The sequence below is a fragment of the Pelmatolapia mariae genome, linkage group LG17 (genome assembly GCF_036321145.2).
Source record: "Pelmatolapia mariae isolate MD_Pm_ZW linkage group LG17, Pm_UMD_F_2, whole genome shotgun sequence".
In the NCBI taxonomy this organism is placed as follows: Eukaryota; Metazoa; Chordata; class Actinopteri; order Cichliformes; family Cichlidae; genus Pelmatolapia; species Pelmatolapia mariae.
The window spans coordinates 33,379,481-33,404,105 of NC_086242.1; the positions used below are offsets into that span (position 1 = coordinate 33,379,481).

Consider the following 24,625-nt stretch of genomic DNA (forward strand, 5'->3'; position numbering starts at 1 on the left):
GTTAAGACAAATCCACAATAATAAGACCTGAGGGATCACATGTAAAACTTTGTGAAAACTGTAGAAACTTATTGTGAACAGGAATTGTTGTGGGACTGTGTAACCCCAAATCAGTCATCCTCACATGTTTTCTCGCATGCAGAGAAAATGTTTCTGACATTTAGTCACATTTGATTATGCACAAGCATAAAAAACCACAACCCCACAGCTCTTAAGCATCCATTTCTTTCACATGCACATCCATATAGCTGCTCTTTTGAGCATGTGAGATATGAGTTGTCAACTCATGTGCGGCGTACGGTTTATTCCAGCTCCTCATATTCCTGAGCGATACAGTGAACGCTACAAGTCATTACACTCGAGCGTGTCATCTGCAGACTTCGTTTTGATGCTGATGCGGGAACGGGTTTTTTCAGCACTGCAGAGAAAGATGCAGGGCCTCGGTATCAAACCCTGAACAGACACACGCATGTAAACTCTACCAGTTAGTGCCGACCGCCTGCCTACATGCCAAACCCCGAGGAGATGTAGATCGCAGAAGCTTGCAGAGAGTAATGTTGTCTCTTTTCAAGCTCTTGACAGGAAGGAGATAGAAGAGAAGGTGGGATGGGTTTGAGAAGAGAAGTGGTGGTTGAAAGAAATAAAAACTGGAGTAATATGTAAGGAGCAAAGAAAATGTAAACTTTTATGTTTTAAAGGCTCTATGTGAAAACAGGGGCAGTCAAATGACATGTGACCAAAGCTTTATTTTCAAAAAACCTGACAAAGACGTCCGTCAGGCCCTCTCTGTCCACATCTGCAGCCCAAATAAGAAAACTAGTCAGCTCACATAATAAAACTAGTCAGCTCACATAACTAGAGACATGTTGTACCGTGCACATGAGAGAGATTAAAATTCTCTTTTGCAGCTTATTGGAGATTAAATGATTTACCGAAAAAGCCCCCACATTATTATTTCATAACTTGCCTAATTATGCCAAAGAATGCAGATCAAACCCATAAAAAAAAAAAAAATCAAATCCTCAACAGGCGAGTGGGTTGGCTTTGTTTGAGCTTTCATTTGTAGTTTTCATGCATGACATCCAGGTATCCAGTAGGCACCTGAAGCTCATCAGACAGATGTGTCAGACAGCCCCGACGCATATTCTTCTGGGATAGAATCGCAGCAAAATCATAAAGGGCTGCTTTCCCTCGACTCAAAAATGACTCCATATCAATTTAGACGTGCTCTCACTTCCCCCGAGTCGCAGCTCCATCTGATGTGACGTGGCGCCATGTGTTCATGGGAGCAAGTCTGCGTGCGCTTTGTGTATAACTTCTGGCCTATCCTTCAAAACATAAAAGATGTACCTTGATCCTACAATTGAAGAGCACTGCCCTTCTCAGGTTTTGTGCTGCTGTTTGAAGCTTCAAGGTCACAAGCGGCGCGCGGAAAGATTGACAGTGGAGAAAGTAAAAAGGGGAAAACAATGTCAGAGACTGACTGCTGAGGTAGAAATCAAGACAGAGAGAGAGAAGCAAAAAGAAGAGATGGAATAATAGATTTGAGTAGTGTTTTATCAGCGTGGCTGATATTTGTCTTTCATTGTTTCAGAACTACTGTCATATGAGTAAAGGTTATCAGAACCTAAGTGAGGGAGAGATTGAGTGATAGAGAGCTCACTGAAAGATGGGGAAAAAGGGGGAAGGTGAGAGAGAGGTCAAGTCCACTGATAATACAAAAAGCATGGATGGCTGCTGTGACTAATCCCCACACACGGACACACACATACCCGCACACCATACAAGTCTTGCAGGTCTTTGCCTTTAAAAAGATGATAAAAATACATCCTCCCTGTAACGACGAAAAAACCTGCAGACACTCTTCCTGATTGGTCTCTCCGTCTCACACTCACCTCCTAAATCGTCTCTTCGTTGTTTTATCGAGCTTTCCATGATATCAGCCTGTCTGTGTTTTCTCGTGCAGTCATTTGCTGCATTTTTCTTTTTTTCTTAATTGATGTGTGCTTGCAAAGACAAAGCCGTCTGGGGTTGCTGTGGAAACCAAGTGCCGTGAGCACTTGTGCGGTTATATCGTGTAGTATCATTAAAGAGAATAATGAGGAGGTGTGAAAGAGCGGAAGGGAAATTGAGAAGGAAGCTGAGCTAGGACTACAAAGACACCGTACGCTCCGCCAAAGCAGTCACTACCTTCTGCTTTGGCACAAAGCTTAAACAGAGAGTCAAAGGTACAGACGTTTTTACAATAAAACACCGGGGCTTTTTTTTCTTATCAAGCATGCAACTTCCTTACAGACTTAAAACGGTGTTTTTACTGTTTTTTTGTTTTGTTTTTTTAAGTAAACACTGCTCCCCTTTTCACCCACCGAGCACAGAGTAGGTGGCTTATTTTAACTAAACCGTCTCCAAGAGATGCCACACCTCCTCCGTGTCCTTGCATTTGTTAAGTAGCTGTTATAATTAGGGTGGTTAAAAATAGAAATTAGCAAAGAGTGCCACCTGGGCTTTCTTCTCTGGCAAATTGGAGTAATGTGACTCTGTTTTTAAGTTTATTTGGGGCTGATTATTTTTACCAGAGAAGAGAGAGACTGGCTATAATCTTAAATACCTGGAGTGCTGGAGGGTAAAGATGCTAGAATGGGGGCTAAATGGCATGTTTTGGGGGTTTTTTTTATTGCATTTTTGAAAAATGAACCAGTTACCTTGGATATAAAACACCTCTCTATTCAAGTAAACCACAACGCATCCTCAAATGTAATCGTAAATTTAATCAAATAGCCATTGTTGGGACGAGGACATTTCTTTGCAGCAGACTGGCTTTTTTTTTCTTCCTTTTTTTAAATTAACAGTGACTACAATCAATATCAGTGCACAGTTTCTAAGCAGAGACAAATGGTGTTTATGAAAAGCCATTTATTCTAAAGTTGTATGCAGATTATGCTCATTTGCAGCATGGTTGCTCCATAGTTGAGGTCTCACGGTTCTGAATTACAGAGTCACTGGACTCTGAAAATGATAAGCAACAACAGCTTTATAAAACCCTAGAATGATGCTCTCTTTAGAGAAAACACAGATGATGGGCATTTTTGTAAGTGTTCTGTTACTGAAATATGAAATATATATCGTCATCACTGCCATTCGATTAGAAAAGTGTCCGATCTCAAGTGGTACAGACCCAGCAGTTCTGGATCTGCAACATGCATGTGGCTTTATAACATTATCTGTGGTATTAGCTGAGTTATCTTTCATTTATTCTTTTTTTTTAATAGGTTGATCGTTAATCATCAAGGCTGGTTTAGGGCTTTTTATTTATTTGTGTATTTCTCAAGCTGACTTTCCTTTATTTTAACCCAGGATCGCGTGTATTGGACAGACTTGGAAGATGAAGCGATATACAGCGCCAACCGACTGACGGGACATGATGTGGCCAAGGTCGCAGAGGACCTTAACAACCCCCTGGACCTGGTGGTGTTTCATGAACAGAGGCAGCCCAAGGGTAAGAAGAAGAAACGCATAGAAGCTTAGCACAGGTGATCTAAGTGGGGCTGTCCCAGATTACCTTCTCAAATAAGTCAAAATGTCCGTTTCGTTTTCAGTCTGTCATACTGCCCAGTCTCTGTCTAGGTGCTGTTTGCCACTCGTAAGCGTGCAGGATCTTGTTTGGTATAATGAGCAGGATTTTGGGGCGTATGTGCACACAGGATACACAAAATCTAACCTCCTTCCTGAGTACAAAGCCTTGCATTATCAGCACGTAGACACGAGGATCCACTTAGTGAAACGGTCTGAAACAATAAACAGATAATCTGATGAGTGTGATTAGACCGGTGGATGTGACGGGCACGTCAAAACGATGTGTTTGTCTTTTTTTTTTTTTTTTTTTTTTGCACTCTCGATGTGTGTGACTGCATGCGCGCATGTGTGCCTGTCAACACCTCTGCTTGTGAATACCTGGGTGTGTTTGACACTGCATGCCAGAAATGTGTTTGTGCGAGTGTTTTCATGCTTTGTTTTCTCTCCTCACTCACTGAGCGCTCAGAAGCAATCTTGTCTGTGCGCCAGTAGGCAGCTAATTGCATTCCCTCATTAATAAATCAAGAGTCCTGGTCAAAAAAAGAAATCACAGAATTGGAAAATGTTTTCTCCCAAATGCCAACAAAAGCAAGACAAAACACTGCAAGGCTAAGTGAAGGTGTACCGAGTAGCCCCCCCAAGCACACGAGTAGCATTGATAAGCAAAGTATTTGATAAAATGTGACCTCGGCTGCAACGCTTGGTGAGTTCAGACTCCTCTCTGCCCTGTCTTTTACCAATTTATCTTTGTTTTTCTTGCATTTTGTATCATTTCTTATTTGTTAGTGTACTGCACCTAAGGAAAACCCCAGTGAGGAATATTATCTGTAAGTGTGGTTTGGTACAGTACTGTGCGTCTCCACATATTTCAAGATGCTCAGATGTCTTTCATGTTTATCGACACACTTCCTTAAAAGCGGCTTTCGTCCGATCCTTCCCATGTTGTGTCTGTTTTATTATTAATCTCTTTATTTTGTGTGCGCTCAGTGGGTCTTTGAAGCCTAAGTTCACTCTTCTTAGTTGGAGCCCAAAGAGAGGCAGTGCAGGAGGAGAAAGTGACGCTTTTATGGCTTAAAAACAACATAATTTTGTTGTTGTTATCATCTCGGTCCTTCTTTTTTTCCTTCTTGATCCTCATCATTTTCATTCACTTTTCTGTTGCCTCCCTCTCTCTCCTCCTCTGTTTTCTTCTTTCCTTCCTACACTCTTCCTTAACCTTTTTTTCCCATCCTCCCCAGTTTGATGACTCCTTCCAAACCTTTTGGAGCTTTGAGAACTTAGACAGCTGTTCTCATTACATAGTCATTATGCTGAGATACTGTACATCAAGTATAAATGTATTCCCAGCTTATTAAAATCTCACTCTGTGTAGCAAGTGATATTGCTGCTTTTCCTGACAGCTGATGGCGTGCTGCTCTCCAAAGCTACATAAGAAATCAGGAAAGATTGCGACCTGACCTAATTCTCGCGCTTCCCCACATGACACAAAACTGCAATGTTTTTCCATGAGTCTGCAACTATGCTTAAGAAACTGCATGTAAATTTTTTATTTGGGTTACAGAGATTAAAAGCAGTTGAGACTCTCCTGCATTCACCTACGCATCTCTAAAGTCGGCAAGAGGAAGTGTGTGGAATAAAGATTAGATTCCTAAGTCTAGCATCAAACTAGTTAATAGTTTGATGGCAGCAGAAACTTTTTACTGATGAGATACCGGCTCCTACGTGTCAAATTTGATGCTGGTTTTTCTTTTTCTTAGGTTCATCCAGTTTTTCATGTGTTTTTTCTGCAGATTGATGAACCTCAGCATCTGCGAGACGATATAATATAAGATGATTATCCCCAGTCGTGTTACTGACATGTTTCCAGTTAACATAATTAGTTGCAAAATGTTTCTCCAGCTGGTTCTTTTTCGTTAGCACTTACTTTTGCAGCCTTTTCTTACCCGTGTCCCAACTTTTTTTAAGACTAGTTATTGCCATCAAATTCAAAGTGGCCTTATTTTTTTGTTATAGTTGTACATTCAATTTTAAACCTTTGATATATTTTCTGTGTTCTAATTTGAATTAAATTTGGGCTGCTGAGATTTGGGCTTTGTGCAAGTTTTTTTTTCCTTTTCCAGTACAGCTCGTTAATAAAACATTTGGGGTTTTATTGTTTTCCAAGAGATAAATGTGTTGCCAAAAGTCTTTTTTAATATTTTTACATTTCTGCCTGTGTTCCCAAAGGTCCTGATACCTGTAATATGGGCACATTGCCTAATGGTGGCTGCGAGTACCTCTGCCTGAAGGCGCCTCAGATCACAGACCACTCCCCCAAGTACACCTGCGCCTGTCCTGACGGCATGGAGCTAGGACCAGACATGAGACGCTGCGCGATCAGTAAGTCTACATTCCACAGGCGCACCTGAATGAATGATTCGCGTGGATAAATGTCACATGAGATTCACGCTGCTGGGATCACAGTGAAATTCAGGAGCATTGTTGCCATTCTCAGGGGTCGTTGGCTAACAGTGATCACTCCAATAGTAAGGCCTGAATTTTCTGGGGTTCATAAATTCTTTTATGAGCACAAAGAATCCAGGCTAACTTCTCAGCTACTCCATCAGTAGAACATAGAACAGCAGTGGTGCACAGCAAGGCTGCAAGAACGAAGCACACAAGTCATTCTATGTATAAGTAAAATTATTTGGAATGAGCTTGTTTCTAAGTCAAACTTAATCTGACAGAAATATTTTGGAAAGACCTGAAGTTCATTTGAATAAACCCACAAACATGCAAGCCGTGTAATACTGGATTAAATTACCAAGAATATTTTTGTCTCGTTTATTTATTTGAGTTATGTTCGTCTGTGTGACTAGTGTTAAAGTCTGATCATCTCTTAGGTCATACTTAAGCACAAATATTTAAAATTTTAAATATAAAGTGTTTCTATTTATACTGTTTCTATTTGTTTTAAGTCATAATACTTTGGATACTCCAAATACAGTATTTTTCAATGTCTGCAATTTAACAGTACAATGTTTACAAAGCTAAAAGTGCCCTGGATCCTTCAGAGAATCTGAACCTTAAGTGTTGTGTAAAACTATCTTGGGAACTAGGTCAGGGACTCTTCCCTGCACTTCTAACCTACCTCGCTTATTTTGCTGACCTTATTTCATCAGTCAGCTTGTCCCCCTGCCCTTATAGAGTCACTACATTTGTAAAGTTGCTATTTTTACTAGACCTACACCTAATGTCTATATAGGTGAGATAGGAGGAGCTGACACAGAGAAACGGGGGGAAAGAGATGATGAAGATGTATTGAGGCAATATTTCACAGAATCCCTGTGAGAGAGGCTGGGAGTAGGTGCAGGGGCAGTGAGTGCATTTGTACCAAAGCTTTTTGGATTCTTACTGTAACACAAATATTTCTGTTGGAAAAACTCACTGGTTTAATTGTGACTGTATTGGATCAAAATTTCAGTTTTACAACCGCAAAGAAACGCATATCACTTATATTAAAAATAATGTTTAGAAGACACAAAACAGAATGTTATATCAGCAGCAGTGTGTGCACTGGGATTTGTGTAAATCTGATACACCAAAAAAAACCAGTGATCGGAGGAAGAGCCCGGGGTGACATGTGGTGTAATTTAGCTTCAGCTAAAATGCCTGACTTGAATACTTCTTTTAGTACATGTAGTACACTATGAACCAAACATACTGGTGTAGTACATCTGCTTTAACAACGTAGTGTTTTCTCAGATCATTTCTTGTGATGTGATATGATGTTTGCAACATTTGACTGCAACGCTTGCACTAAATACTGCTTATTATGCGCTTGTGCAACTTATCCATCTGGCAACTTGTTACTTATGAATGTGTGAATGCACTTTAGCACAGTGTGTACATAGAAATATCACAGTACCTGTCACTGTACTGTATAGGACTTTAAAGTGTCACACTTCTGATTAGCAGTAACGCAGGCGTTATACCGGACTGCTGTGGTGCACGGAGAAAGCTGAAGCTTTTCATTTACTGATCCATCTATGTCTCAATCCAAACCTGTGGTGTGATGTAAGATCTACAGACTTCAGTTCAAAGCCTATAAATAAATACAATTGAAATTATGGTCATGAAATCTGAGTAAGATCATGAATACAAGCAGCTAAAATGAGTTTCCTCTATAAGGTGGTTGGGCTCAGCTTTAGAGATGAGACGCTGAGGAGCTTGGACATCTGGAGGGACCTTAGAGTAGAGCCGCTGCTCCTGCGTATCAAACACACCAGCTGAGCATCTATTTAGGATGCCTCATGGGTGCCTCCTTTTGGAGGTTTTGCAGGCGCGCTCCAACTGGTAGGAGACCTCATGGTAGACCCAGAACCCTCAGAAGAGATTATATATCTCATCTTATAAGACAATGGAGGCATTGCTGGTGACTGCAGTCGTATGCTGAATATTGATGCAGAGCTTACAAGTGGAAACGGCTGCAACAGTCGAGCAATCTGGAGTGAAATCTCAATTCCTACTGGTTGTTTTTCTGTTGCGCAGTTCGACCCCGAACAACCACGACAGCTGCCCCCACCACAACCACAACTTCCACAACGACCACCACAACAAGCACAACAACAACAACTCCCACAACCGTCGCCACGACCACAACGCCCACTACCACCACCACCAGCACCACCTCTGCTACTACCACATTACCACCCACAGCCAAGACTACAACACCAGCCCCTCCTCAGACCACCAGGAGCGGCAGAATCACAGAGCACCCTCGGACTCCCGCTGCTACCAGTACAGAGACGACCAGTTTGAGCAGCACTAGTCAGAAGTCCACGTCCACACACACACCCTTATTGGCTGCCGTGGCTCCCAACAGCATTCAGAAAGAGAGTAATGCCAATCTCTCCCACAGAGGTAAGTGACATGATGACAGGAATGTGGATGTGTGTAAAGCGAGTGTACAGCGTGTTTTCTTCTGCTCTGCTACCATCACTGCTGTTACCACCCGTCATTGAATCAGCAGGAAGCTAAAAACCAATACTTTTATCCCTCCTTTCTCTAGCTTCTCCTCCCCTCCACTTTTCCCTCTGATCATTTGCTTTACTGGCCCTACGACCTCCTCCTCTATTCCTTTTCTCATCTGCTGGCACACCCGTCCGAACACTCCACAGGCGTGCACTATGTCTCAGTCTGCTTACTGTTGGTCCCTCGCGACCAGCGTCTTAACAGAAGTGTCAGAGCTAAGAAATGACAGTCCCCTCCATTCTCGCATAAAACTACTCATCACTCATCCTCACTTTCTGACAGCCTCTCTCTTACTCTCTTTGTCTTTATCTCTGTCTTGGTCTCTCCCTCTGTACCTCTCTCCCCTTCTCTCTTTAGCTCTCGCTCACTCTCTCTCTATAACTGGCAGTGTTCTTCATTCTCGCGCCAATCACGCTTCACTAGCTCGCAAGAAAAATACCACTTTGCAGCCCAGACAAACAGTGACAGCAGACTAACAGCCGTAACAATGGTTTACAAAGCCACGCTAAGACTTAAATTGTACTTGGAAGCGGACGAGAATCCTTGATAGCACCACGCAGCAAAATTGATGAAGCCACCAAATTGTGTGTGTGCGTGTTTTCAGAGATCTGTATTTTTCAGCAGTTGTTTTGAAAGTCTTCTTAGCTTTTTTACTGCATGGAGATATTAAATTGAGACAGTCAACCTGCCAAGGCAGCTTTTTATTATGTCTTTTGTTTCTAAGAAAATGAAAAAGGTTGCCTTTTTAATACTGACTCTTCAGATGAATATATATTTATGTCAGATAATGGGCATGTGCACTATTTAAATGCCCTAAAAGGAAGATTAACACTAAAACACTTATCGTAATACTTGTATATCTTTATATCATTCTAACAAATAATTTAGAGGAGAGAAAAAAAGAATTAAAATTTGCATCGGAGAAAGGCTGGTGGCTTCTGTACTGTGTCTGAACTCTTGATTTCTCGTTTCCTGTTATATTGAGAAACCAGGAGAGCAGGTGTTGAGGATGGGAAAAAAAAGCTGAGAGAAGCAGGGAAAGATGATGAAAGTTTTAAGTGGGAGTTGGAGGACAGGGAAATGAATGAGAAACGGAGCAAGGAGTAAAACGAAGGAATGTTAAATGAAAAAAACAAAAAACAAAAACGTGCAGTGTGAGACAGTAAAGGGGCCACAGAGAACGAAGAGTGAACAGAGAGCGAAAAAGAACATGACAGTCCAGCACTTTAACGGGGAGGATGGGAGTTGTAGATGACACACTGTTGGGAGGAAAGGCGGCATTTACATGGATGTGAAACGACGGGATGGAAAAAGAGGCGGGAGAGAAAGTGATTTTCTGGGAATTAAAGAGGTTGCCTGCTGTATTACTTTAGGGGCCGCCGTACTTCAGAGTTACTAAGAGGCGAGAGGCACGTTTCTTCCGGTCTCTGAAGTTGTCAGCCCTCCTCACCACACCACAAGTGCTCCAGATGAGAGGTGGAGCAGACACAGATGAGAAAAATGGGGCATGAACAAGACGAGTCTCCAAACCCACGGGCCATGTGTTATAATTTTCAACTCGGTGCACACTGTCAAGTTTGCCGGGATCAGCTGTTACACATGTGCGCTGCTGGGGGGGGGGAGGGAGGGAGGGCATGGTGGGGTGAGGGAGAACCAGGAGTCTGATTGGGGAGGGCAAAGATTAAACACAGCTGGTAACCAATGTTTTCTTTTGATATCGGTAGTAATTTTGCACATCTTTCAGCGACATTAAAGAAAATTAATTTCAAGATTTTGGAAAAAAAAAACCCAAAAAAACAGACGTGTGACAGATACAAAAGAGTCTGTAGAAGCCACGATGCTGCCCGTAACATCGTCCAGCATGACAGGTTTGGTGGCGGGTCAGTGATGGTCTGGGGGGCACAGACCTCTACAGGCTAGGCTGTGATAAAAGTGTGCAGGCAGTTCCAAATCCAATAAAAGACCTCTGGGATGTTATGTTTTGGTTCATCCGATCCTGTAAGGTCACACCTCAGACTGTCCAGGAGTTCTGTGAAGCCCTGGTTCAGATATTCAAGGAGATCTCCCAGGACACCATCCGTCGTCCTGTTACGAGTGTGCCCCATCATGGTCAGGGATATGTACAAGCACATACCATTTTGAGATGCTGCAATGAAATTTCCACAAAACAGACTAGCATGCTGCATCATTTTTCACTTTGATTTTCAGGGTCTCTTTGAATTCAGCCATCTGTGGGTTGATAATTTTCATTTCGATGTGGCATCTTCTCATTCCTAACACATTACCCAGTCCATATCAGTACAGATATCCAGCTTTTTCCCCCCATTGAGATCTGATGTATTTTTAAAGTATATTTTTGAGCAGTATATTTACGATATCCTGTTTTATTAATCATTGTTAATTGTACTGGATATAGCATTCTAACCCTGACAGTTATATTTAAATAATAAGTGGCAGTAAACGTTTTGATATTAAAATCCCTCCAGTAAGAATGACCCTCATGAAATTGAGACTTTTGTCCCCTTTTCTTCTTCTTCTCCCTTTCTCAGTGCCCTCCCTTTCCAGAACAGCCTTCTTCCAGAGCAGTTTCTTTAATGAGATTCAGTTAATCTGCCTTTTTGAGTCTTACTGTAGGACCCCTTGGACGTCACTCACGCTTAAGAAAAGCCAAAATTCGCTTCTGCTGACTCAGAACTCGCTGTCTGAAGTTGCTTCACCTTTTGTGGCTCTCGTGTGTGCGCACGTGTGTGCATTTATCTGCATTTCATTCACTATATGATTTCATTTATGAAGAATAATGTGCGTCTGCATTGTCTGTCACATCCATCACATGCCATCTGTCTCTTTTTGCCAGCCATAGAACTGGAACAGTCACCTTGTTGAATGAGCCAATCAGTATGCAGGGCCAGCACTGTGATCTCTTGTGTTAATCTTCCTTACCAGACTTCATTATAGCCATCTGATCACACTTTTGGCTAACAACTAGCCTGCTGCTAATACGAGGGTTGGGAGCGAGATTAATGTCAAAAGCTCCCCCGCCGACCTGTTGGGGTGAGAGCTGAAGGGGAGTAAGGATGCAAAGCATGTCCAGAATAAATGTCTTCTGCATTGCATTGTGACACAGTTTTGAAACGTCTCGTAGAAAAAGAATGGAGTAATGCGAGATCATGTGCTCGTTGCTTATATTCATACAAATTCTGATGCATTGGTTTCTGGAAACGCATTTGTTCCTTCGTGTATTAAAAGGCATCTCACTGCATTTTTATGCCATCCCTGTGTGATTCATTGGCTTTTTCATTTACACATGCTGCTGGGGAAGAAAAAGTCAGCAGTCCAAACTGAAATCAGATGGATTCTCTGCCCTTATATTATGCAAATATCCTTTTCCAGCCTTTCTTTTGATGCTCCCGTGTTGAAATCTCTCTTTCTCTCTAGGAGGGCACTTGGTGGGGGTTGAAGCAAAACTTTTTCTTGGCTTGATTCTTTTTTTTTCTCTCTCTGTCTTCCATCTTTCTGTTCATCTCAGCTGCGAGTGATCACTACCTCATAGGTAACAACATCACAGTAGCTGTTCTGGGGATAGTCATTCCTATCGGTGAGTACTGTTGACTCCCTCACTGTGTTGTCTTTGCTTTCTGCTTGCCTGCCTCTCCCTCCTCGCTCCTTCAAGTCTGCTTAAGTCCTGCATGTTGCGTGTGTTTTGTTTTTAATGTGTGTGCGTGTGAGTATGAGATTATGTGTTTGTGTGCGTGTGCCTGGGTTTTAGGATGTTTGCATTTCCACCTGGCTGATTAAATCTAAAACATTCTCATTAAAATAATAACAATTCAACACATGAGCCCTCTATCTGGTTCAATAGTGAGATTCGGGCATAAAATTGTATCGCATCTATTGAGAAAATGTACTGAGGTGTGGTATTATCCAGCATCGTGGCCTATGGCTAGAAAAAGCCATTACATGGAAGTGAGCCCCTCTGTCAGTAAACGGCCAGGCCGCTGTAATATGCACATTATGTCATTATTAATGACATTTGAGCAAATGTGAAATTCAATTCAGGTTTTGTCATCACACTTGACCAGCTGTTAGAACATTTTGCTCGTGTTCACCGCTCTGATCAGATCGTATCAATCAGGCCAGCGTTCTGACCTATTTCTGTGACCGAGCGGACTAAGAGTGGGTTATGCCGCTTTACGGGAGACGAGGGGAGAGAAAAGTGGATTAATGCCATGAAATTGTGTTTTTGGCCTGGAGCAGGAAGCTAATGACCTCAGACATAATGCTGTTGTCTGTTTAGGCAATGAAACATAAAGAGAAAACCATCAAGCTGCCTCTACAAAGGCAGAAAAAGGCAATTGTAGTTCTTTCAATCAAACCGGCTTAGAAAAGTTAATCTACTCTATTAGCTCCGATTAAAATGAAAATCTAATTTTATGGAAATATTTCATACTTTCATGCCCAACTTAACTGGGAAATCAGCTGAATGTGCAAATGGCCTTATAGTGGCAGCATATGCCACTAATTGAGATCTCTTTCATCCCTAATATTAACAAGTTTGATCATTCAGGGGAGCGCTAAAAGATTGTAAAGCTTTTTTTTTTTCTCTTTTCAGTCTCTATAGTTGAAATATCAGCTCATTAAAATAACCCCGGAGACTATTAACCCTTTCTGCTTTATCCTTTTTTTTGTCCTTCTCCCATTTATTGCGGCCACAAATCTTTTTTTTAGCAGCTTTGAAACGTTAATGTTGGAGGTCCACACGGGCTGGATTTCTGCACCCCAGCTCTCCGCTCATACCCAGTAATGCAACGCACCCACCCACAGCTCCGTAAGGGGAAGCAGCCCAGCAATGATTATCAGTTTTAGCCAAAGACAGGCTGTTTTGCCACTCGCTCATTGGAGATAAATTTTCTAAATGAGAGGAAAGCTGATGGGTTTTTTGGGGTTTTTTTTCCCTTTAAACCATTGCACATTTAGAGAAGAACAAAGGAGGAGCTGGGGTTTCCAACCCAGCCACGAAGGAATCTCAAGTGTCTATCCAATAAAGTCGCAATTAGACAGGCGTACTGTAGCGGAGGAAAACACATCTATGAATGCAGGCACACATATCCAAACCTCCTTGACTTACCTCTGGTTTGGGTGTTTGCGCTTTCATTATACAAAAACTCTAAAGCATGCACTGTACACACACACACACACAAACACACACACACAGGTCCTTGCAGGGCAGTTATGCTGATATGGTAATGAAAGAGGAGAGACGGCGCTTATCTCAAATCCTCCAAATCCCAACCCTTTCCCCGTCTTCTCTCCTCCTCTTACCCTCTTCTTATTCTCCTCCCATAACCCCATCCAGACACTCCAGATATTAATTTTTCGGTGCAATAAAATACAAAATTATAAATCATTGCCCAAAAATCTGTTTTTTTGAGCAATGCGCACCAGGATTATATGCTGATGACAATTAAGCAACCTTGTGGGGCTTTTATTCAAAAACAAGGTCGTAATCAGTGTCTTCAGGGCTTGAATGGTTACAGATTTAATATAAAATGACAGTTTGGTTCAGTGTGCCCACGTGTGTGTGTGTGTGTGTGTTGGAATGATGTTTATGTGCATGTGTACCATGCAGACATTTATGTTGCATATTGTGTGTGCATGTTTTTGATCGTTTCGTGACACTGAGGGGGGGATATAATGCAATGAATGATTAGTTCCTCTTTGAAGGCTCATTGTTTCTCTAATAAATGCTTAGATTTTTTTAAATGCAGATACAGAAGACATACAGGGGATGAAACATAAAAAGCTCAGCCCACTAAATTTATAGAAACAGATGCATAAAGTGCCACCAGTTTTTCTAACAGTTTCAGAAAAGTGGACTGCTTCCCCTTCAGGTTCATCTCCTTGTGCACCTCTGGACTTTTTCCAGAAGGCGAATATTCCCATGGTTTTTTTTGTTGTTGTTTGTTTTGTTTTGTTTTTAAATTTTTTGAGAAGCTGTTATTCAAACAACATTTTGCATCTTTCAAAAACAAAAACTGAAAAATAATGAGCCTTCAGGTGAACAGTGCAACGTGTGCTTGTGCGTGTGCGTGAGTGCTTAAAGCGCCGCTCTGTGTCCCCCGGGCTGTGTTAACGCTCCCGCCGTGTGTTGTTGTTGTGTGTGTGTTAAACACATGCAGTCCCTATCCTTGCCACAGTGGTCATCGGATTGCTCTGCACTGGTGGATACCTGGTCTGGCGCAACTGGCGGCGCAAGAACACCAAGAGCATGAACTTCGACAACCCGGTGTACCGCAAAACCACAGAGGATGACGACGACGAAATCCACATCGGGCGTCACAGCGAGTCCATCGGTCACGTCTACCCAGCAGTGAGTGGCAGCCACAGTCAGCCATTCATAGCGCTTCCTCTAGGGGGCGGCGTCACAGACAACAACTCTCACTGGTATTCGGGGGCGCCGATGCTCTCGAATGCTAAGTGAGAGGTACTGCGGAGGAAAGGAAGAAGTGTGAAATATTTGGAAAATGGGAGTTGGCACGAGGGTTTGGAAAAGCCCGTTTTCTTGTACATGTCAGCCTGGTGGAAAGAAAGAACAGGCTCGCACACGTTCACATATCATTTTATTTCTTTATGTTTTTGAAGTAATTACCGAATACACCTGTCACACGTACACGTAAACCCTCGACACAACGCCATGTCCACATTCCGTTCACCTTCAGCGACCATATTCATGCGATACATCCATGCTGCCGACCCGCCATCCCATTTATTTGTGCATCGTGTTAGTGTTTTTGGTTGTTGAAGTGAGTGATCCCCATTTCCTGACAAAACCCTTGTGCACAGGCAAATCATTATTCCTTTGCTTCAGAAAGGTTCAGCAGCCAAGAAATCACGATTAGTGCAGATGAGATGCAAAAAAAGAGAGGTGAAAGAGGAGTCGCTCTATAGCCACTGCTCACGAATAAAATGGACATGTAGAGTAGATAGTTGCGTTATAGCATTGAACTAATGCAATTTTGTTTTGAGGTCACACAAAATTTGAAAAAGGGAGCACAAATCAGGATGAAGGACTCTCTCGAAATACAATTTATCTTGCAGAAACCATAAATCTCAGCGACGCGATTTCAGGATTACCCTGATGACTTCCCACTGATGTATATGCAGTTTTAAAAGTCACTGGAAGCGGCATCTTCTACAAACCCTGGACACAGCGGCAGCTGCAACACATAGCAGTAAAGTAAAATGCCCTTAAATCCAGACTGTGCGTCATTAGGAGTTTATGACATTTACCGAATATGCTTCTTGTTTTGGGTGTCAGAGAGCAAGCGGTGAAGGGCAGCCAAAAAGGATAAAGGAGGGAGGGCGAGACGGGAGTCTAGCGCTTTGATCGGTTGGCATGGTAACACAGATTTCTTTGTGTCACCCCGGAGAGAAAGAAGGCAAAGAATTCTGGGTATCACTGGCACGATGACAGGCGGGAAGCACGCTCAGACAGACACTGAAACAGGTGCACGACTGAGTCATATTAAGATTCAAGGTCGAAGTAACAACCTACCCTCGCCGAACGAGAGAGGGGGCTTTACTCCTTCTCTCTCGTTTTCCCAGTTTTATTACAAACATTTGTACAAATCTTATGTATTGCCTTTTATCTCTTTAGTGGTTTTCTTCCTCTTCTTTTCTCTTCCTAACTTTTTCTTGCCCTTTGTCTCAGTGTGGCAGCTCGGGCAGCCAGAGGAATCAGGCTTGCATTATGTGGGCCAGACTTTCGCAACCGTAGGCAGGCAGCCTGCATTCCTCGCTACGAGCAGCCAGGGAAGGAGGGGACAAACAAGACGTTGGGGGGGCTGAATTGGAAAGAAACGAAGACGAAGGTTGGGGAGAGGAGGCAGAATAGTGAGAGGGCATCACATAACAAAGCTGCCATTTTTCTTCTGGGTTCCACCTAGATTGGAATCTTGTCTCCCTTTCTCCTCTTTTTCCACTGAGCCTCTCTGTTTTCATTCCCCGCTGTTCTATCTCACTTCTCTCTCCTTAACCAGCCTGCTGTGGTAACGGTCTTTTTATCTGCTGTTTGCAGCGCGTGGCACTCAGTCTGGAGGATGATGGCTATCCCTGAGGGAGGAGGGGGATGCAGCCTGCACCCCTGCGCTCCCATCCTGGCCCCCTCCTCTCATCACAGCCTCTAGACCACTACAATGAGGCCAGTACAACGCAGAGGAGAAAAGAAAAGGAGACCTCATTTTGCCTCCCCGTTTTTAAAGAGCAGGGATGACATGTACACCTGTTAAATCCCCCCTCCATCTCCTACCGTCTCCACTGGAGTAACACTACTACCATTATTAGCTACTACTACTACTATTAGTTTAGTAGCCTCTGCTCCACTCCTCTCTTCTCTCTGCCTCTTGTTAGCACCAGTGCTGCTCAAAATGCTGCTTGATGATGATATTGTCCATACTAACCTCATTCAGCTGTCTCAGTGCACTTTGTAAATAGAAGGATTTCTGGCCGGCGTGCAAGCAGGAGAAGGCGGCATGCATAATTTTAAATTCCTCGTGTTTTCACTCTATTTATTTCTGTTGCATTTGCTGTTGTAAATATGTGACCAACACCTCTCAGTGCACAGCACGAAAGACAAGTTTGCGAGGATGGTGCAGTACAGTGGCAAGCAAGGACACTGTGTTTCTTCATTGTCATGTAAGGAGACCTTTTTTTAAGGGGTTTGTTGCAGGGGGGTGGCATCCTTTTTCACACCTAGTCCCTCAGATTTGCCCTTTCACTTACTGTAAAGCTAAATATAGCCAAGGAGAGGAAAACTGATGGGGTTGTCTGTACATTTAGAGGTGATTTTCTTTTTTTTTTCCTTTAGGGGGAATTGGAGGGTTTGTGCTACCAGAGGGTAGTGCCTCAAGGCTGAAAGCAGCAGGGTAGAAAAAGCAAAGGATTATGGGTAATCCCCTCTCCTCTCCCATCAGAGGTGTGCATACAGTCAATAATGAACTTGGGATTGTTTTCCTGTTTGCACTGAGTAGCAGGAATCCCACATGTGTTTCTGAGTCTTCATTTACATCTGCCAGCGTCAATATTCTAACAGCGAGAACATATTCTTTTGAATTGCTGCAGGGAATTTAATTGGATGTTAAATAGTTGTTTAGTGATCGGATTTAAAAACATGTAAGTGCATGCTGCACTTCCTGTATAGGAATCCTGGAGGAAATGAAGAGTGAGATGACAAGCTCATCACAGCAAGAAAACACAGAGGTGTTTGACTTTGAGTGACCCCATAAACATCAGTCCCAGCTGGGGTTTTTTGTTTGTTTGTTTTTTGGGATGAGGTGGGGTGGGGGGCTACCTTTACTCCCCCTTTTTAACAATGCAGCTGTGTGTTTTCTGGATGTGATGCTGTGTTTCTTATGTCTGTCACTGTCACCGTCTCTGTGCGGTGCGCAGATGAGTAACACACCGAGGCCGAGTGAGCTGAGCGCCGATTTGAAAAATGGGACCTGATCTTCCTTGGCTTGCTTCGAACCAGCTTCCAGCCTATTGAATCAGTTGCGATTCATGCCAATGAATATTGCAATAATTGCTCATCTTGTGCTGGAATAGGGAATCACTAGAGGCCGCGATGACAGAATAGCAGAGCTGTTACAAGTAGTCGAGGCAAATTGCCAGCGTTCTTATTCAGGACATCATTTAGTGTCCTAATTGAAAATTGGACAGTTTTAAGCACAGTTAAAACACATTATATACTCTGTAAGGCAGTTTTGGATGGTCTAAACTATAAATACATGAAACACTCGTCTTCCATTCTTGCCTAATGAATCTGATCAATGCTGCATTTAAGAGCCTACATATTGGACTAGTAAATCCAATATGACTAAATAACACATACACGCAAAAGTTCCCAATGCAAATGTTAAAGTCTTCCATCCTAGACTCAGTACGGTCTCAGATTATGTATTCATGCAACAGTTGATTAATGACGGTTATTATTCATGGATTTCACTATTTCTTGGAAGGCTCAGCTTCAGCATAGAAGCTCAGATAACCACGAGGGAGGAACAGAAAGGCAAGGAAAACAAAGATGAAAGGTGGTGTAGGGCTTGACTGCCAGAATTTATACGCCGCCATATGTGAGCAGGTTTGTACTTGGAAGATGAACGGTGGGTCGTTTGTTTTCCCGGATTTCTGCCAGTGTTGGCGTCGCCGTATTCTGACAGTCACTCCTCTCACCTCCCTCGAAAGGATGGCACTCTCTCCTCTCAGTTTATGAAGCACAGTGGGTGATTTGTATGAACTGTGTGTGACAAGTAGCAAGCTAGACAGGTAAATTGTAGTCCTCTCCAGCAGCGCGCTCCCCCTACATCCATCTAACGGAGGAGGATCGAGCACAAGGGGGAGGCCATCTCCCTTCATCTTCACCTTGTACAGATGAAGCAAAATGTAATGCACTGCACAGTGGGGAAGATTGGGACTCCACTCAGCATGACGTTAGACTGGTTTGTTAGTTTCCTCCAGTGGCTGCTTTTTAGGCCTTTAAGGATTGACATATATTAAACAGATTTGATTAAACACTGAAAACAATGATGTATATTAGCCACTGGAGTTTTTATGCGTATAGGATCCAGTTCCCAAAGGAGAGATTAGGTAGTGATGGAAAAATCTGGATGTAAAGATATCTTTGTGAATTTAAGATTAAATAAATCACAGCTCCCTGAGCTGAGTCAGCTCTGCGTGCCAACACTTTCCTTCATGTCCATGTTTGCTTCAGGTCTAATCAAGTTCCATGCTGGGGGTGGGGGGTGCAGGTAGGAGAATAAATTGCTTATTTATTGAGGTGTAGGAAACTTATTATGGCTACAGTGTGAAGACAGATTGGCTGGTCCACTGTGTGGTCACCTCAAGAGCATTCGTCTATTTTGAAGGACATTGAAAGAAGCCCGGAACGGTACTTTGTCTTTAACTATTCGAGGTAGTAATTGTAGTGGCAATGGAGGGCTTACTGTGACCATAGGCTCTCTAGATATCTGCTTCACTGTTGTTGCATATTTACAAGACTATTAAGGGACTAACCACTGGTGTGATGTCAGCTATATCAGCTTTTTTCCTGTAGGATAAGATAAGCTTACAGTGCACTGGGTCACTATTTGTTTTTTAGTTCAGTGTTAATCTAGTAATCGCTGCTTTAGAGAACAAAGTGCAACATTACAAACGATACTGTGAGTTCTTTAACACTTAATGGGGAAATATACTGCACTAAAATGAACTTTTTCCTTATAGACTGTGTTTACTGAATTGAAAATGTTGATGTACGTCTAAAAATGTCTCGCTAGTAAACTTGAAATCTTTGAGAAAAATGAGTTAATTAAATGAGTTGGTCTTGGCATTGTTGTGTTGTATGGATTTCTGAGTTACTGGAACTCACCACCTTTTGTTGAAGGAAGAAAACAGGGTACATTTGTTCTGGTGATTTACATTTAAGTGAATGCTTTGCTATTTTACTTTTAACACAGAATCAATGCTGTCACCTAGAAATGACATGTATATGGTACTAAATACTAAAATGTTATCTGAAAGGCCGATTTTATTGGTTGATGTTGCATAGTTTGTCCGCTAGAGGGTGTGCCGCAACTTCCCTGTTGGCGGTAATGCGACACACGCAAAAACCAGCAGATCCAAACAACCTCATGCAGTGTGTAAATGAGTAAACAACTACATATCAGCTGATATGAGTTTATAAAATTTAAATCAGCAATTTTGACTATTGGTTTTAAGAATTCTATATCGTTCAGACTCTTGTAGATGCTAGGTTGTTTTGTTTTTTTGTTTTGTTTGTCTTTGAAAGAGAATACATTATGTTTATATACCACGCCCAACCAGAATTGGCAATCAGATGTTCAAGGTAGACAGAGGGCATACAAAACAGAAGAGCTATTTTCCTCTCTGTTTTAGAGCTTTTAGTTGACTGCTGCTCAAACAGCTCTCACCTACAGTTCAAATAGAAACCAGAGCTAATATTTACATATATCATATCAGAACTATATAAAAGGACTAATATGGTCCCTTTATATGTATAGACGCCTACAGCTACTACATATAAAATGTGTTGCTTGAGACTGTGTTTTGCTTCAATGTAGTTTCTAGGTGACAGGATTGAAATGAATATAAGTTGTTATTTTACTTATGTAGAATGCATACTGTTTACACCAGCAAAACCATATGTATAGACATATTTATCATAATATTTAACTCCTTGATATTTAACTCTATTTAACTCATTCATTGATTGAGAAAACAAATATTCAGAACAATCCTAATGGACAGCTTAAGTGCATAAACTGTGCAAATTGTTACTAAATCGAGGGAGGAAGTTGTTGCATGTTATCAGCGTAAATAGTAAATACTAACAGTCCTGATAACCCCGATACAGTCTTCCTGATCTGTGCTCTCCATTTTATCGTACTGTTGCTTGTCTTTTCCTTTTCTGAGCGGAGACCTTACGTTGCTTTAACCACAATGCTTTTCTAACATCGCTCCACCACTTCATCTCCTCGAGCACTGTATCAAATGTAATTCCAACTGTGAGTTTTAAAGTGTTTCTTTGGCTGTCGCACTGTTGAATTTTAGCTTCAAGGGCAAAGTCCACGCTGTTGTTTCTGTGCACTCTCATTCGCTTGCAACCCTCTCATCTTCATCTCACCCATGAACATCTTTCCTTTGGCAAGGGCTCTCAGTCTTTGGGTAGACAGGCACACAGCGGAAGAATTAAAGAAAAAGAAAACACTGGAGGAAATAACCTGAAACGACCACAAAAATAATAAGGAAATCCCCAGAGATAGAAAGAAAAATGTGAACCAGCAAACCGGTGAACAATCACACTCAGCTTGGAGAAGCGGCCTCCCCCTTGAGCTACAGTTTTGGACTGTGGAAGGAACCCTCAGTGACTCTACTTGGATGGCACTTAGCTTTTGTTGACCCAGTGACTTTCCTCGATACACTGACTCCTCTTTTTGTTATGTGGGGAGGTTTTTTTTGGACTGTGTAAGTGAGTTGTAGTTGTTGCTCTCCTCCTTTCTCTGTCTCTCCCTCTCTATCTCCTCACCAGACTATTTCTAGTTTCATGTGTAATCTACTTGATGTTTGATTACTTGAAGGGGCAGCGTTCAGTTGCCTAGATTTTTCGAGCACTCTGTAAAATGAAGGCTTTTGGGAAAGAAGGTGATCTTTGTGTAAATCTTTTGATGGCTCGGGATGATGATGATGATGATATGTACAGGGGGAACGTTTTGATATGTCTTTATGATCCTTCCACAGTCAAACAGGATGAAGAAATTGAAAGAAAATCTAAGGCTCCAGATTCTTTTTTTTTTTTTTTTTTGCAAAACTGTCCACCTACATTTTCTCAGAAATCTTGCTGATGTGTCTTTGTCTGCAAGGAAAGATTAAAAAAAATAAAAAAAAAAAAAAAAAAAGGAAAGGAAAAAAAAACCATTCGGGCCTCTAACCATTCCTCAGCCATAAGACAGGCATTTTTTTCTTTATGCTGTTTGTTGCACAAAACTTTTCAAAAAGCCTTCTGCACTGTGTAAAGAAATAGCGTTCTTTGTAAGGGAGGAAATAAAAGTGTGGTGGGGTTGGGGCTCGAGGGGGGTGTCCAGTGGTACAGTCCAGTGGTTTTGAATCCTGACTTGTAAATAATACGTTTTCATACTGCAGAAATCTTTTGATAATGTTTTAAATGTATCTGTAAAAACAACAACAGCGGCAAAAAAACGGAGAAAAAAAAGATGTACATAAACTTCTGGGGTAAAAGGAGTGTAGACGATATATGAATTTATTTGTACACACGAGCACTGGATTTCTTTACTACTTGATTGTAACTAAAATTTAATAATCTGCCAAAGTGTTCCTATTTTACTTTTACTTCCATTTGTTCGTTTCTGTTTTACTTTCCTGCTTTTTAACAGCAATGCGGATTTTTAGAGTTTCTACTGTATTTAATTCTGTTTAAATTTAATTCGTCTTTTGTTAGTTTTTTTTGGGGGGGGGGGCTTGTTGTTGTTTTTTTTAAGTGGGGCTGGGGAAAAAAAAGGAGGAGGAATCATTTTAATTTATTGGTGCCTTGTTTTGTGCTCCTGTACACTTCTACTCTGTTTTTCTGTCTTCTGTGTCTGTTTGAGGGAGGGGGTGGGGGGGATGCAGGGTGGTTAACTGGGGCGGGTTGTTAAGGGGGGGGAGTGTTGACAACTTAGCAACTTCTGTACTTACATTGAATATCTGTACTGTATGCCAAAATGGTCTCACTCACGTTTCTATGAAATCAAGCTGTTGATAAATATCTCTATATATTGATATATTAAATTTATAAAAACTGTCCAACCCTTTAGTGTGAATACTGTTTTCATTTGTATTTGTTTCTTTGTTTGTTTGTCTTTCTGTATGGGCTGACAACTTGTCCAGGCTGTGACAGCTACTATAGGTTGCAGAATAATGTATTAATCAAATGTATTACTCTTGCTCTTCTTTGCAACTTTTCCTAACACTAGTTTCACTCTAGTCCAAAAGCTGGTCTCAGACTCATTCAAAACTATCCATCCATTCGCTTCCGCTTATCCTTTTCAGGATCACGGGGGGCACTGGAGCTTATCCCAGCTGTCATAGGGCGAGAGGCGGAGTACTCCCTGGACAGGTCGCCAGTCTGTCGCAGGGCTAACACACAGAGACAGGCAACCATTCGCACTCACATTCACTCATTCAAAACTAAATGTCTTAAAACATCTTGAATCTAGGATTAGAAAACTTTACTGAGGGTTAATGTGAAGCTCCAAAAAGTAAATAAAGGAACACTTAGAAACACATCAGATCATGCTGGCTGTCTATACTGACGTGAACTGCGTAATGTGTTAGGAATCAAAGGATGCCACATGGTTTAATGGCATCCCAGGTGATTCTTTTTTTGTTTTTTTTTTTGTTTTTTTGGCCCTCACATGCTTGTATGCATGCCTGACAATGCTGGTGTCCTGGAGGATCTCCTCCCAGATCGTGACCAGGTCATCGCAAACCTCTTGCAGTAACTGCATGCATGCTCTCGCCACACGAGGACAGGTATTGTTGTACAGGAGGAATCAACTGGAACAGAGTAGTGTTTGAATAGTACAGGGCGTCAGTGGTGGACCTGACAATTCTGCACAGGGCCTCCTAAAACTTTTTTTTTTTCACACCAGTGGCCTGCTGGAGGTCATTTTGTCACACTGGTAGTGCTCATTTTGTTCCTTCTTGAACAAAGGACCAGATACCACTCCTGCTAAGGGGTTAAGGGTCTTCTGAAGCCTGTTCCAGCTCTCCTAGAGTAACTGTCTGTCTCCTGGAATCTCCTCCATGCTCTTGAGACTATGTTGGGAGACACAGCAGACCTTCTGGCCATATACCACCCTGGAGTCGGACTACGTGTGCAACCTCAGCAGGGTTCAGATATCGCCTCATCCTACCAACAGAGACAGTGACCCTAGCCAAATGCAAAACTTGTGAAAAAACAGCCAGAAACGATGATTAGGGACAAAATCTCAGTGACCTCCACCTATCAAACAATTCCTGTTTTGGGGGTTGTCTCATTGTTGCCCCTCTAGTGCACCTGTTTTTAATTTCAATAACACCAAAGCAACTGAAACTAATTTTAAAACGCCCCTCTGCTACTTGCTATAATGCTATAATGCTAATGCTATAATTTGTGGACAACACACAATGAATTTTACAGAATGTGGTTTCAGGACAATAAATCATCTTTCTAGACCGCAAAAGCAGCACTTGCCAGAAAATTTAAGTGCTTATAATCAAAGATGTTTTTCTAACCACCAGGTATAGTAGGACTGTGACTGCGAGAGTATATAGACAGACATTACAGTGAATTCACATACACTGGGTCATTTGGATGTACTCTGTTGATTATACAGTACGGGTGTAGTAAATAAGTTACAGCTTTGAGTCATGGCAGAACTCCCCAACCCGCCCACCCAAAATGTTTCTGGCTCCTGCCAGCTTGTTCAGG

The 24,625-nt window shown here is 42.0% G+C and overlaps 1 protein-coding gene across 4 annotated transcripts in view; it reads left to right on the forward strand.

Annotated features, from left to right (window-relative positions):
• The window catches only part of lrp8 (low density lipoprotein receptor-related protein 8, apolipoprotein e receptor), a 170,636-nt gene extending 147,878 nt beyond the window's left edge, over window positions 1–22,758 (forward strand). The window contains exons 14-19 of one of the 4 annotated variants that reach the window (XM_063460688.1): window positions 3,355–3,496; window positions 5,800–5,952; window positions 8,104–8,475; window positions 12,113–12,181; window positions 14,763–14,953; window positions 16,661–22,758. In XM_063460688.1, the coding sequence (XP_063316758.1) occupies window positions 3,355–3,496; window positions 5,800–5,952; window positions 8,104–8,475; window positions 12,113–12,181; window positions 14,763–14,953; window positions 16,661–16,699 (966 nt within the window). In that variant the 3' untranslated portion in view covers window positions 16,700–22,758. Of the gene's footprint in view, window positions 1–3,354; window positions 3,497–5,799; window positions 5,953–8,103; window positions 8,476–12,112; window positions 12,182–14,762 lie in introns of all 4 variants that reach the window. The other 3 variants (XM_063460689.1, XM_063460686.1, XM_063460687.1) reach the window with 3 other exon arrangements.
• The last annotated feature ends 1,867 nt before the right edge of the window (window positions 22,759–24,625 follow it).